Source organism: Papilio polytes, unplaced genomic scaffold (genome assembly GCF_000836215.1).
Source record: "Papilio polytes unplaced genomic scaffold, Ppol_1.0 DF822067.1, whole genome shotgun sequence".
In the NCBI taxonomy this organism is placed as follows: domain Eukaryota; kingdom Metazoa; phylum Arthropoda; class Insecta; order Lepidoptera; family Papilionidae; genus Papilio; species Papilio polytes.
This window is the reverse complement of record NW_013527137.1, coordinates 478,681-494,684: the sequence shown is the minus strand read 5'-3', so window position 1 is coordinate 494,684 and position 16,004 is coordinate 478,681. Positions and strand designations below refer to the sequence as shown.

The 16,004-nt window shown below is 37.9% G+C and overlaps 1 protein-coding gene across 7 annotated transcripts in view; it reads left to right on the top strand.

Annotated features, from left to right (window-relative positions):
- Window positions 1–16,004, top strand: part of LOC106107355 (axin) — a 59,545-nt gene that overhangs the window by 39,066 nt on the left and 4,475 nt on the right. For 3 of the 7 annotated variants that reach the window (XM_013288184.1, XM_013288185.1, XM_013288186.1), the window contains exons 3-11: window positions 11,016–11,080; window positions 13,109–13,190; window positions 13,305–13,410; window positions 13,516–13,630; window positions 14,067–14,215; window positions 14,322–14,436; window positions 14,527–14,655; window positions 14,941–15,080; window positions 15,758–15,895. In XM_013288184.1, coding sequence (XP_013143638.1) covers window positions 13,157–13,190; window positions 13,305–13,410; window positions 13,516–13,630; window positions 14,067–14,215; window positions 14,322–14,436; window positions 14,527–14,655; window positions 14,941–15,080; window positions 15,758–15,895 — 926 coding nt within the window. In that variant the 5' untranslated portion in view covers window positions 11,016–11,080; window positions 13,109–13,156. Of the gene's footprint in view, window positions 1–11,015; window positions 11,081–11,350; window positions 11,490–13,108; window positions 13,191–13,304; window positions 13,411–13,515; window positions 13,631–14,066; window positions 14,216–14,321; window positions 14,437–14,526; window positions 14,656–14,940; window positions 15,081–15,757; window positions 15,896–16,004 lie in introns of those variants that run through there. The other 4 variants (XM_013288187.1, XM_013288189.1, XM_013288191.1 and 1 more) reach the window with 2 other exon arrangements.

Sequence of the window (16,004 nt, the reverse complement as noted above, 5' to 3'; positions counted from 1 at the left end):
TGGAATTCGATCATAAATTTTATGTAAATCCTGTTATTGTAGTTCATTAAAGCGGTTTTGTTATTTGAATGTCTAATACCTGATTTATTAAAACGGCCAAATCGGCTACGTTGTGAAAATAATTGAATACTGCATAATTGTCCGTACGCCTTATATTACACAAATTGAATTGTATCTTTTATTCATAAATCCAATCATCTGAGCCCACGGGTGGTCGTTGAAAGGCGCCGGAGAATAACTAGAATCTGCAATGCTTAAATTTATATCCCTCCGTCTCTTTTACTCGAAGCGTCTTTTCAATTTGTTAGAGAGAGATGGAATGTAAAAATTACAATTAGACAAGTTTTATTGGCTTTGTTAACTGTTTCTATTCCACCTTAACAAGATGTTTGGTTTGAGTTTCGGTCAATTGTTTCATATTTTTAAGTTAACAGAAGCTTTACTGTTTCTGAGTTTTATAGTTCGATTTAAATTAATTTCTATACCTTAATTTAAATTACTCAATTTTACTATCTCACTAATATTACAAATGCGAAAGTTTAGATGGATGGATGGATGGATGTTAGAGTTAGAGAACAGATCTCGTTGAAATTACGCACAGACGTAGAGGATAGCTTGGAAGGATACATAGGCTACTTGCTATTGTTTTTTTAAATCCCACGCGGAGGGAGTCGCGGGCGGAAGCTAGTTCATGTATAAAATTAAACCGTTTTGTTTTAGATCTTAAGTTGTGTCTACCGTTACTTTTTTTATCTTTCCTCTTGATGTATGGAATATCTATTTTAAACAAATAATCCAACTTAATCGCCCTTATCAAAGCTTATCATCTTTAGAAGGGAAAGGTAGAATTAATTATCTCCTTAGATAACATTTTCCACTAATAATTTATCGCTAAGAACCCAAAGATTTTAACTATGTTATAGCTAAACTAATTAAATTTATATAACAACGAGTTGTCGCGATGCCGGATTAAAAAAAAAATAGCCTATAATATGCCTATCCATGTTAGCCACCCTCCAGTGAAAGTCTCGTCGAAATCGGCCCAGCCGTTTCAGAGATTACCCGTGACAAACGCGGTTTGCAGACAGACAGACAGACATACAAAAGTTTTAAAATGTAATTTTCGTTATTAGAAACGCAAATACGCCATCTTCCCGAAATCTGGAATTTGTCTTTCGATATAACAAACACAACAATTTTATTATATATATGTATAAAAGATATTTTAAATTAAGACAGGGTTGCCATTGTCGTTATATTATGCGTTTAATGAAATGTGTGTTTTTTTAATTATCCAACTTATTCCTATTTATGATCGGAGCTAACAGCTATAATGCATCAATGTGTTAACTCTACACCGTTGTAATATATTAAAAATATGATAATGTTGAAAACTTTTTCCAAAAAACCACTAAATGCGGCCGCTTAGCCTTGATTTACTAAGAGAATTGAACATCAAGGGACTACTTAGGTTACTATTGAAAATACTGTGTAACAGATAGATGTACTTGATATGGTATGGATTTTTTAAAAACAACCTCTAAAATAGATTGGTGACAGAAAAGCAATCATTTTTTTTATGATCTGTCTGTGCAAAGATTTCGAGTTGGGACAGACAGCTGTCCATATGCGGTGGCGACATGTCGAATATGTCGATACGTTTTTGTAAAGCTAAATCACTTTTTACCGCATTGGATTGCCGTTCGAATGATGGGTGTGCGGTTTTTATGCCGAATATCATTTGAGTTTTATAGGCTCGTACTTCATATGTTATTAACTCTGGGTTTACACTGTCGAATGGTTTGTATGATAATGGACATGACATGTTGCGGCATTGAAAGAAATAGAGGTAAAAATTTGTTTTCATAGAAGGGTTTCGTCAGTACCCAGTCAGTACGTCAGTTTCTAAAATAAATTTAAATTGTTATTTTGTTCTCCTATTAATTTGATATCTATAGTAAAAAGGTATTAAATTAATTAAAATTAGTTGTCTAGCTAGTTAACAACGATTAAATTAAATTACAATTTAAATTTATTGAAGTTGTAGAAACTGGGTGTAAGACTGGATGTAAACATCGGAGTTATTTCGTTTGCAAGTAGATATAATTCTTCATAGTATGTATAATGTTTTTTTACGGATGCTACTTTACTGCATTTATCAAGTACATTAAAAAAGCTTTCCCGTCTTTTCGAATTCGCATTTTCCCCTTTCCGACTCATTCGTGGCAGGTCATTGTATGCAAAACGTCGCGAGCAGACGGCCTTATTGTTCCCCAAGATTAAGGCGGGGATCCATTATTCAGGGCACCGGGGGCTCGCCAGATCCTATTCTCCGGCTGATTTGCTTTGCATTCGTTCCCGTCTACCTGTACCAATGCTGAGACGTTTAATCAGCCTTGTAATGGAAAAACAATGGCTGGTGACGTGTGCCCTCAGGACATACCTCTGAGCTCATGTTCTGACAGGTCGGGTTTTGGCTGTTTGTGTATTACGCTGTTCCTCTAAATTAAAAAGAAATTCAGCCTATACACTCTGATTATTTTATATTTGCTGTTGTTTGGGACTCGGCCCGCGAGAAATTAAAATATATAGTCTATGTTATAACTGATACGTAGCTTTTTAATGGTGAGAAAATTTGAAATCGGGCCATTAGTTTTTGAGTTATTTCAATAGATACAAAAATACAAATCTTTCCTCTTTATAATATTAGTATAGAAGTATAGAATAGTAGTTATGAATATGATATCCTAGCAAAAATGTGATGAATATTGGATTTCTCTATCTATAAGCAAAACATCTGTAATCCATGTTGTGTTACGTGAAAGTGCTGAGTATTGTACATTTAATCTCAACAATTGGTCTTTTCCGAGTCCGAAAACTCAATCGTGCGTTTATCATCTCGTTCACCTTTGAAAATATGCACGTGCCCTATCCGATGGTCGGATGACCACGAGTTTTAGTTTTAAATTCGGGACAAAACCTTTTACATTTATAAAATTCAATCACGTGTTGTACACATAAAGATTTTAGAATTTTCATTCCCCTTGCTAATATCTTTATCATCGTTCTTATATAATACGTTTGATACTAACAAGAAAACTTACTGTTTATTTTATTATACAAGTATTTTTCGTAATTCTGTCCTGGTTTTCCATAACACATGGAGAAACTACCCGTTACGACTACGATTAATGGGCTTCTAAGCTTTAAGTCTCTCTTGTTAGAGGGCATAATGGCAAATCACGCAAGTCTCCACGTGCAGGGATCACGTGGCACGTGCGCCGGACAATTTCCTCTGGAGGTAAACTCGCAAATTACGTCGCTCTGTCGCCAGTTGAACACAATTATACCATTATATTGATGCTATTTCTCGATTAAAATGAAGTATAGTTGCTTATAATATTTATTAAGGTATTTAGTGGCGGATATCACGTGGATTAACATTTTAGTTTTTATGTGCGTATACTTTTTAAATAGAGCAAAAACAAATTGCAAATTATTCAAGTATTTTATTTATTGTGATTCGATTATATGCATCGATAAATTTATCTCATATGTTCGGAACGTACAATTTTTGCGTTAAAGATTTGATAAATTCCCAGTCGGCAGTTATGCAGAAAACCCCAGGAATAGACATGTCTTGCATACATCGGTCAAGATGCGTGCGGCCAAATATGCCGGTCGAGTGCACGAGACAGAATGCCAGCCGCTCGGCGCCCGCCGCTCGGCGCCCGCCCTGTGCGCTGCATAAGGGCGGGCGCCCGCCAACGACGCGAGGCATTTTCACACTTTATATTAAATTATTTTATATTACAAGAAGTAAGACTTCATAATTCCTTTTATTTTTGTTGAGTCCCTTTATGTTGAGATTAGCTTTTGACCGCGACTTCGTCAGCGTAGAATTAAAAAAATTAAAAACAAAAGTAGGTAGTCTATGTGTTCTATTATACTATCCTCTACATATATGCGAAATTTCATCAAGATCCTTTTAGCAGTTTAGGCTGCAAAATATATATCAAATATCCATCCATCCATACATTAACAATTATAATTAGTAAAGTAATTTAAGAAGGTCGCTGAATTCGATAAAAACATCGGCCCTAATTACTCCAGGATTACATTTATTCACAGCAGTGCCTACAACTATAGCAATTCTTGAGAGATTTAGCTCTGCGTTAGTTTCAGATTTGCAATTGCTAAAGTGTCACGTATCCCGATCACATTAAATTTGACGAAGCCCCACCTGTTTTGTATTCATCATTTATATATTCACGGAGCAGTGCGGTAATAAGGTTAGTTAGTGCTGGTTAACGAAGCTAATTACCTTTGTATGTCGCTGGTGTGCCACATAAAATACATCGAAGTATTATAGGTAAATAATATCGTTAATATGAACATATATGATGAAGTTAAATTAAAATTGATAAGCAATTAAATTCTTAATGAGATACAAGATCGGATCAATTTCGATAACGTCTCAAACCTAGACAACAGCTTTGTTGGAGTGGATTTAAATTCACAATCTATTTAGTTTAAAAGCCAAATACGTTTTACTGTGTAAAGAGTTTTAATTCATTATTTAACTAATGAATTAAACGTGACGGGAAGTACCGGGTACTGAATAGCAAATTCCCCTTACACGACGTCGCTCTCCCTGCAGTGAATGACAAGCGTGTAACAGATTGTACGTACGCATTTTCACAGCTATCTGCATTCCTTAACATTCCTGCACATTTGACTTTGATGAATGAATGAGCCTCCCGAGTCGATCACCATTCACCAATTACTCACTCACTCGATTGTTTTGTTTCGTCTGCTCAGGAAGCAGTTAGTTACAAGTCGTTGTTTTAATTGCTTGCTTCAGCGAACTTTTCGACTCATTCATGTTTTGTCATTAGGGTTGACACTGGATTCATTTGTTTAAGTCTTTTTTTATTTAGTCTATATTGTGGTAGACTAAATCGTATGCTATGTTAGTTATATTCTTTGGTGTAATTATAAACGGAGTAGACACAACTTACAATGTATGTTAGGTGATTGGAAGACCCATAAATAAATGTTAATGTTTTATAATTATAAATTTTTGAAGCAAAATTTTTAATATTTTAGAAACATTCACAAAAGAAATGGTTTTATAGTGAAAGTTCCACATTTCCCTCGCTTTGTAAGAGCGGGCGCGGCGTCCGAGCTGCTCAGACAAATAGATTGCCTCACTTTGCCTTTGACAATTCACAAATTTGATTCTTTTGATCTCAGAGAGCGCGGCTTTTGATTTGTCACCCTTAGTTTGCTTTGTAATTATTTTATACCTAAGTTATAAGAAACTTATGTATTAAATACTATGTTATAGGTTTTAAATTGCGTGATATGTATACGCGTCCTTAATCACTTGTTTTATTCCTTTAAGAGTGGCGCGGCAGTGTCTCATCCGACCAAAATATTTTTCCTTCAAAGATTTTAGCACACTTCTGGCACCCTTGTAGTTGTTATGGACTCTTAAATTCTTATTTCGTCTTACGATACAAAGACTAACAAGCAGTTCTAATTTTGATTATAGTCATATTGTTTTAACCTTAGTAAGCCGCATGCTCGTTTGTTACCTTTCAGTATAAAAGAAAATGCATAAATGTATTCTGTTCGTTGCAATTCACTTTCGTTACAAACACAAGTAAGTTTAAGTTAAAAATTATAGCGCAAGTACACAAAGGCTCTTTGAGTGAGTAAATGAAGTCATTGAGCGGACGCAAAGTGGAATTTCCATCGCAGCGGAGCACAGCCTTTGGAATTGTAGTTTTTTGTTTATCGCTAAATATGTTTAATCTGGCGATTACGTCCCGCGGGGCGACCGCGCGTTCGTACACCAATTGTCGACTCGGATCTCGGATATATATTTTTTTTATTTACAGAGCAACCGTGCACATTAAACTAAATACGAAGTTAATTGCCTTGGTTCAAACGGCTGAGGAGCGCTTTGTGCCCCGCCGCGGGATGGAAATCGCCAATGAGCAGACTCTCCCGAACGAGTGGCGGGAAACGGCAGCGTTGCGTTTTATCTACGTCAGAGATAGGTAATGTTAGTGAGGCTAATTCGTCAAAGGCAACGCGGCCCTTTGTGCCAGCTTATGGTAATCAGCGCGGGCTGTGGGGGGGAGCTCAAGAGGCGGGGGAGGGGGCGCTTTAAATTTAATGACGAGATTTAACAACTATAAGTCTCTAAGGTAATTTGCAATGTAGCATACGATTCACGTACACATGTTCGACTCTGCTGGCCTTTATGAGTTATGTAATTAGTTTATAACGAATGCAATACTTTTATTGAAAGCATTACATTGTCGATTCCCAAGTGATCTCGTAACGCAGCTGTTACTGATGATAAAACCCAATGCTCCAATATATATGTTACATATGTTGTGTTTACATAAATTTTGTAGAGTTTTTTTTTTTTAGAATTTACTGTACTTGTGAAGACTATATTTATCGAGAAACGCCTACTATGTTAAATAAAGTAGGGAGCGTAGTGGCTGCAAAATGAAGTATTGAAACATGCTACCGTTTATCGACAAAGTTAACAAGTATTTGACGTGTAAAGGTTTCCCAATGAAAGGTTTCCAGTGAAAGTTCATCGCTAGTCTCTTGATGTTTCAATATCGATAACTACACATCGTGTGACACGCAGATACGCCGCGGGCACACCGAGGAGCCACCGCGCAGTGGTCGCGTCGTCGATACTAAATAAAAGTAATCAGGCTAAGTGCTTATTGATTTCGTCGGATCGGGTTTGATCTCTCGCGTTTATTCAATGTCGGATAACATTTTGATTTTAAATCATTTTAAATTTTGTAATGAGATTAATGTAAAACGATTGTCGATTTGTTAATGACAAATAGGGACGAAAGTTAAATGGTCTAACTCCAATATTCAAATACGTTTGATGGTTATGCCTATGTACTTTTAGACAAACTTATATAATTGATACTGTCGCTTTAAACTCAGAGCAACACTTCTCATCAGGACTCAGGATGCGCGCCAATATCCATACTTCTAGTCACATTGATAGCTGTCAGATAGGGACGTGACGTTTATGCCGATAATCTAGTGTTGCGCCAATTCTACAGCACGGTACTAATTTTGTTCTTAACAGTATCGACTTTCTTTAGAGTTCTTTTCCTAGTATTCATTTACCGATAGTGCGACAGTTTCTATGAAAATATGTTGCAACATTTATCGCAATTGTAATCGAAATCAAATAATTGCAAGTTTTCATATGCATGTACAAATTCCACCGCCATTAACTGGCAAAGGGTATGAAATTGAAAAAGAAGCTATTTCATATGGAACCATAAAAAATCGTTTTGACAACACAGAGACCGGGACGGGCTGACAGCGGCGCGCGCCAAAGCGAACGTGAACTCAATTACGAAATGAACAAACGGATATCACTAGAATTTTTGCAATAATTTGCATTTCAACCCCCTCCTCTACTTCCACGGATTCATCTATTAGCAAAGCAGAGAAACTATCTTTTCTGTGAAAATAATAACTGCTTCGTTGTCTACAAGTGTACTATGCTACAATCAGGTTCTCCAAGACTTGATTATACAAGTAAATTTTAATCATTAGTTTGAGTTTTTATGTACGTTCGAAAAGGTAATAGTGAACTTTGATTCACAAATTACAAGAAAAACATTTTTATGTGTGAAATAAGACAAAAGACAAATTGAAAATTCTCTCTCAATACAAATACGACACCGGATATTTTGTAAATTTAATTTAACATCAGAATAATCCGTAGACAACCCTAGCCGGCGCCGGAGGGCGGGCGGGCGAGGTGGTGCGACAATCGCGATGGTTTATTGTCCAAAGCGCAGGCGGTGTCCGCGCCTCAAAGGACGCCGACAAAGCGCCGCCGCGGCCGGCATTAGCGGCCCGCTTTGATGCCTCCACCCCTCCCTAGGGCTGCCTCTGACACTCGCTCACTCTTTTTAAGTGGAAATGCGAAAAAAATACATATAAGGCTTTTCAGGCAGCGCTGTAAGCGTGTTTATATTTTTCTCATACGAAACTGAAAATTTTCCCAACGAAATGTTACATCATTTTCAAGACACATGTAGGTTTCATTAGTCAACTTACTCTTTAAGAAAATTCCTTCTTTGTAATCATTTTGCGGACACATAATGGTTTTAATCCTATTTTACTTTTTAATTTTTCCGTTTATCGGGAAGATGGTGAGTTACAAAACGTCGACAGCCCTGCCCCCTGCAGCCCTAGCTCAAAGTGAGTGTGTTACTCTTTAACCTGCGCGATTCGCGACCGGCTAAACTTACCACTCCGCTAAATAAAGTTAAAAGGCTCCTCTGGCTTTGTCTCGGCTCGCCTTTGATGTGCGCCGAGAACGTGTCCCTCCTCCGCGCCCGCCGCACCTCTCCGCGCCCGCCCATACCCACCCCGCTCGGCTCTCGCAAACAGTTCACCGCAAGCTGAAACTATTGCCTTTAATGTCTTTTCCGATATACCCTCGTACGATTGATTAGTACGTTGCGTAGGTATTTTCAAGGAATCGGTCCGATCAAAGTGGCCGCGTCCTTTTGACGACGAATCTCTGAAAGTGAACAACCCTTATCGTTTTGATCTTCGGCTAAAGCATCGGTCGTCTGATTTTACCTCTGCTACAAGATGACAAAGGCAAGATTTTGCACCTTATCCACTCTAGTGTTTAATATTTGTAAGTTTACAGATTTCAATAAAAGATATCAAAGTAATTTGTTCCACAATCCTCAAAATATTATTAGGTAATTAAATTTGTAGGGTTCGTTTTTTGAACCTGATTTCGTCGTACTGTTTCGTCACTTTTTAATTTATTTTTTTAATAAACATTGTCTTTTTAAGCGTTGTTTTATATTGATTGTCGCAGCAAGGTGCTTACAAAGTAAAGGTGAGACACAAAGCTTTGTAATAGTTAATTAAATCACGAGCCAGAGACAAAGGAAGTTAGATCCAATAACGTGCACACATCCCTCCTCTCACTCTAACTCGCAACTGACGAGATTATTTTAATGTTACATTTGTATGTCTCTACGTGTTAAAATGTTCCTTAACTCTCAGCCCTTAATCCACATTTGAGGACGCCAGTACCACACTTAATGGGGGACTACCAGGATTTTCTCTTTCAAAATCGATCTAGAATTCATTACTGTCAAGTCACTATTTACGCAATATATTATCGAGTTTAGTATCACTAAAAATAAAAAAAAAGTATTTGATTTTGCAGGTAAGCTTTGATGTAGTTTCATTATAAGCACAAAGTGCGGGCCTCCTTTGTCCAGTGTATCAATATGTTGTTATACTCAAGTCTGATGACATAGGAAGGTCATATATTAACTATATTTCGCCTTCCCATACCTACACCTCTAGTATTTACCTAGCAGCCTCCGATGTTAAGTCAGACCCATCTACAATCGACTTCTATTAACTAGCGATAAAATAATACCCCATTTTTTCGTTCTATTTTTCTTTAGTGATTCTATTCTATATATAAACTCCAACTTAATCAATTTCTAAATGATACGGATTTATTTGTCATGTTATGACGATTCGAGTTGCCGTGGTACCCGCCAGGTATTACGCCGGTCCGAATAACCCGGTGACGCGGCGCGCCGGCTTTGCGAAAATTCAATTAGTGTAATAACAGCACAGTTCCATTATAGCAATCAAAGGAAAACGGGAAAGTTTGCGCACATCAAAGAGTCGCTTAGTGCGTGCTCTCGGCTAATGATACCGGGCGACGCGGCCCGATCTATCGACCCACCGCCTACTGCTCAAATGTTGACAGTTTTTTTATTTTTTAGTAACGGGCTGATTTAAAATGTGGCAATAGCTCTGGCAACGATAACCACAACCATCAGATTTGATAAGAATGCCGCAGTCTTTGTTGAAAAAATGTAATAGAAATATATAACAAAGAAATACAATATGTGGTGTGAAAAGTTTTACAGCTCGAACTTGTGGCAAAAGTGAATACCAAATCGTCAACTGTTTCGGATGGAGATTCGGATTACTTGATGTTCAAGTATTTTGATTGACAGCTTCCGAAGTATTTCCATGCTGGCTGTCAATACCTAGATGGTTCCATCGTTCTATGGCGGTTTATGGCGAGCTTAGAGTCATTCGTGTTGCGATGCTAATCAGCTGGTGAGCATGATAATTTTGTTAACGAACGCAACGGTCCCCGCTTCGCACGACACGTCAAATTTTATGATTTTATAACGGTTATAAAATGTTGAAAGCTGAAATGTTTTGTTTAGTGCTTTTATTTTGTGACTTTAGAAATTGGATGCGATTGTATTCGGCAGCCTCTAGTCGGTGTTGCTAAACATTTTACTGCTTGTTTTTTTTTTTTTAAAAGAAGTGAATAGATGACAATAAAATAGTACAAGTTTTTCTAATAATTAAGAAGTCGAACCGCGAAAAATGTAATGCTCTTGTAATAAATTTTATTATTAGTATTAATGTCTAATATCTAAGCTAATAAAAATAAGTATTACTGTAATATTTTCATTATCTATAATAAGTGAATCAAATTCCTATCAAATAACATGTTTATTATAATTGTTTTGATCGAATTAACGTTATTGCTTACCTCCGTCGTCGTCTGATCTTTGCCGAAACAAACATCGCCGCCATCGCCGCCATCGCCGCGCACTGCCGAACCTCTTTGATAATTATAATACATTCCATTCATTTGTTAATCGAAAGAGATTCAATTTAATTTGATGTTACAATTAAATGTCTTATATATCTTGTGTGAAATACATAAGTTTTAATCTCAATTTAATTTTTATAAGACAATATTGTGAATGATTTGTTGGGAAACTGCATTTTAATTCAACATTTGTTTACATTTGCTTTGAGTTAATAGTCAAAGTAAAGCGAAACAAATTCATCTATATTGCTTGTAGTCGGTTTTCGTATTACAACTCTGGATTTAAAAAGTTTTAACATGCTCCACGTTGTTCCAGATACATTTTCAACAAACAAACTGATCCGACAAACGAAAATGCAGCGGCAGTAAGCTGCCACACAGGTACGGGAAATAGAAAAATATTCCTATAAAACTTTTATAAAACACCTCGTTTTTAGTTAGATTTTAATTTAAATTAACTTTGCTAAAATTGTGAACGAAAATTGTATTTCCCGCCAAAAACAAGTCTTCCTTATGTTCCATCTACTGACATCTAGTGACACATTCGAACAATATGCAAATTACCCGCCATCAAAATCGTCTTACTCGTCGAGAGACTAGATGGCGCTATTTTCCATAGTAATTCTGCTGTCATGTATTCATCCATCAAAAATGACAAGTGTCAAACTCGTGTCGCTTTTGTATACAAAACCAAACCGAGCCAAGCTAATTTATTATTTATTTCCAAGAAACTTTTCGTTTTTATGTCCTCGCCTCATTTGTTAAAGAGAGTACCGTTCTGCTGCAGTGAGTAAGTCTATCAAATTCTGTGTAGTGTTTCACTCATTAATGTTCCATAAATACGATCCTTCCGGGTTTCCATGTAAGAAATCTGTGTTTACAATACGAGATATAACTCGGGATGCTGGGCTCTTACGAAATCTGGAGAGGCGTCGCTTGATACTGCTATAGCTTATTTTTTTTTTACACCTATTCTTTTTTGGCGGTAACTTTTACGACTATAGTTCTTTGTTTACAACTTGTTTCCCATCTTTATTTTAATAGCCCAGAAATATTTTTAGGCAATCTATCTCCTCCATGTTCAACAGAAGTAAGGAATATTGAATAGGTTATGTGAGAAATTTAACTAAAAAGTAATTTTAAAAACTGAAAAAGTTTGAATTATAGAAAACAAAGTACTATACAGCATTATTTAAATTTAAAACACATTTAAAAAGTATGTATTTGTAAAAATAATCTTAGTAATAAGTATAACATAATAGATAAAATTATTAATCTTTATTTTTTACTAACAATGTACATTAGAAATGCTTGCTTAGTATTGATTTTGTAGTTACAATAAACCCTATCATAAACAAATGCAGTACACAACATGCGAGGGCCGGGGCTATATTCGATCGGATCCCATTGTTGTATATTCAGCCTCCAGCTCCGTATCCTTCACTCGGATCACTGAGGGAGCATTGCGCAGTCGTGCTTTCTCAACTTAGCTTCAATAAAAAAAATATTAATAACCAGTGTTATACCATAGACTATTTTTTTACTACTAAGTTCCTTCAACTCATTGTTTGTTTAAATACAATGAATATGGTAAGGTCTTTATAATTTTTTGCCCTTTTTCATAAATGGTTTATTGAAGCATGAAGTTATGATTTGATTTGTTATGACATGCTCTTATTATGTTGTCCCTTTTTTGTGTATTTAGTGAAAGGAAATTATGTTTTTGATCGGAGAATTATTTTGAACTTTTAATAATGTGCATAAAGTGCTTTGTAATGTGATATGTTTGAATTTGAGTGAATTTAGTATAGTGATATGGGTTATGAAAAGATTTTTAACAGCCGTTGCAAAGCTGATGTTTGGCTCTGTGGTCCGATCGATGCCGGAGACTCTTGACTTTGGACCGCTGCCTCATTTTTATTTGCTATCTCTTTCCAACTTGTGCAAATTGTATGAAAGGCTTGTTGTATTTTGCCCTCTGTGTGATTATTGATTTTTTTATAATGCTTGGTGCGCTTATGCTGTTAGTCGGTGAAATGTGCCAGTATTGTTCGATCATATTGAAAGAAAAACTAACTAAAATGGATATAATAAGAATGGTATGGTGATAAAAAAGGAAGTTTAAGTGTTGTGTACATGGTTTTAGTAATTTTTGTTATAAAAGATATCATTTTGTTTATTATTGTATGATCCAAAGCAGTGAAACACTGAAGTTTTTCATAAATTGAACTGAAATCAATAGTTTTGTTAGGTCTAGTTTAGTTTTTTCACCCAATATTGTTTATTTGTACTGCTATTTGTAATGAATTCATGTTACTGAATTCTACTTGACCTTTTATTACTTATTTTAGTGTTAACTTGACAGTATTCTATGTTTGGCTGAGTGTAATAGAGTTGTTTGTTTGTCAGTTGGTGTCTCGCCATGCAGCGCGCGGGTGGGAGCAGGGCCTGTGCGCCATGAGCCACACTCCTATAGGCGGCCACCCGCAAGGTATTACAATATTTTTAACGTCTATATGATTACACAAAGCTTGTTTACTATGCTGCGGTATCTATACTAAATGTATATGCTTCGAAAATAACTGTTTGTATTTATGACATGAAGGTTGGGAGCACAAGCTTGCTGACAGGTCGTCGCTGCCGCCGGCTTCAGGGGAGGAGAGAAGCAAATCTCAATCCAAACATGTCTTCACACACCCACATCTCTCTAAGTGAGTTACTATTTTTTTAACACTTTACTGCTGCTATTGCATTATTCAAATGTTGGTGATATTTGTGTATTTAGAGATAATAATTATTTTTTACGTGTATGTTAGGATGGGAGCGGCGGCGTGGCGCGAGGAGACGGAGGGCTCGTCGGGCAGCTCGCCGCGCTCGCCCGCCTCGCCGCCCTACATGCGCTGGGCGCGCACCCTGCACGACCTGCTCGAGGTACCATCCCCTACCCTTCTCTCACCTCCCCCCCACCAAACACATCACACATTGTTCTCCCCAATGTACTTTAGTACCTGAACCTTGAGCTGGTACAGTCGTGGAAATCCGCGGTGTTCCACTATACTGACAAACTCCGCCACCTCCTACAAATAACTAATTAGATAACAGAGAGTGGTGTAAACAAAGGGATAATAATAAAAAGAAACCAGCCGTAGATCATTAATATACGCTTTTTCGTACAGACACATTTAAAAGCTGCGTTGTATTGGCTTTTGTTCTGCATCTCGTTTCAAAATGTTCACACGGTTGTAGCTTTTAGAATGGAACACCGCTACTTTCCACGACTGTACAACGGTCATAGTACTTTCCTTTATGACGTGTAAAATCAAATAACACTTATTTATGTGTATTAAATGTATATAATGTGTGTTAGGACGCGGAGGGCGTGCGGCTGTTCCGCAAGTTCGTGTCGGGCGCGGGCGGGCTGCACGTGGACCGCCTCAACTTCTACTTCGCGGTGCAGGGCCTGCGCCAGGAGACCGAGCCCCCCAAGATACGGCAGGTCGTCTCCGCTATATACAAGTCAGTATACCACAATACACTCTTTATCTACGAACAGATCTATAGTATGACCTTGACAGTTGTTGAGACAAAATTAATTTAATTTGTCATTGAAAATGGTTTTTAGATTCCTGCGCAAATCGCAGCTAGCGATGCCGGAGGAGCTGAAGCAGCGCGTGAAGCAGAGCCTCAAGGATGGCTCCAGCATAGAGAAGACCATCTTCGACAATATGGAGCAAGAGGTATGTATATGCATTTTAAAATCATATTTGGTAGACATAGATAAAGAGGAAAGTGTTGTTTAAATATAATAATGTATTTGAATATTGCAGGTGACGCTTGCAATAACGGAGACGACGTACCAGGCGTTCCTGCGGTCGGAGGCGTACGTGTCGTACGTGAGCGCGGCCACGCAGCCGCTCTCCTCGCCCGACACGGAGCCCCCGCACAGGGACCTCGCCGTGAGTACACACGACGTTACACATTACATTACACATCTCATCTACATCTATAGAAGTGTGTAAATTAGGGGCTATGGTGTCAAATGTCTAACTTTTAACGGACACAGGAAAGAATGAACGGAAAAGGATTTATTTTCCTGTACGTCCTCATTTTCTCTAACTTGCCTTATTAGGAAAGTGGAAAGAAGACTAAAATAAAAAAGAATAAATTAAAATAACATACGTTTCGGTTCAAAGTATTTACACTTTTGCTAGGTCATAATTAATGTGCATCATGTTTGTCAGACGCTGGGGTGCGGTCTGGCGACGCTGCACGAGGGGCAGGAGCTGAGTGCGGGCGGCGGGGCGGGGGGCGCGCCCGCGCGCCTCACGCACGACGCCCTTCTCGCCACGCAGTCGCGCCGTCTGCACTCCGACACCGCGCCGTCAGTACACATTACACACTACGTCTCACTCTATGCTCACTTTACACACCACATCTAGCACTACCTACACAGTACACATTACACATCACGCCTTGCACTACGTACACAGTACACATTGTACAACACGTCTCACACTACGCACAAGTACACAATACACTCCACGTACATACTATATCTATACACAAATGAATTTATTACACAAAATAATACTTGTACAGTACATACACTTTTTAGATGTTATAATTTGCTTATTACATATTTATAGTTTGTTAGATAGCAAAGTAGAAGTGTAAACGTAATTCATGCTCAGTGTTTCATTATTCATAGTTTTTAGTTTCATTGCTAGTTTAATATTAATACACGTTTTATTTAACGAGTGACCCCGCAATGCATGCACGTCCCAGCGTGTAACGCAGTTATTTTTTTAATAATTTTTCCCCCTAGCAGCTTTACTGATGTGTCCATTGTATTGTTTTGCCCCCATGTTTGTTCCCTGCCTGCATGTTCGCTGACTACGATTGTACCCACGCTACACTGTTTTTACCACCTGACCCCATTATCCTAAAAAACGTACTAAACCAATGGAATTTTCCTTTATCCTGCAATGATGTACATTGCGTGCGATGTTCCCGTGTTATATCCATCGCCCCTCGTCCTCCTCCCGGTGGTAAGAGCAGGCACCGCAAGCGGTCGGTGTACAGCGCGCACGTGTCGTACGCCGGCTACTGCCCCGCCTCGCGCCAGGACTCGGAGCGCGCCAGTCTCAGCAGCGGCCGCACTGATAGCGATGCTGTATCTCTTTCTGGCAGCAGCGTGTGAGTATAGCTCCCTCTCGCTCTGACATCACATGGGGTACTTTAGGATTTTTGCAATTTAAACTTGATTGTCAACGTTTAAGTGAAAGGTAAGTTATTTAAAGTAATG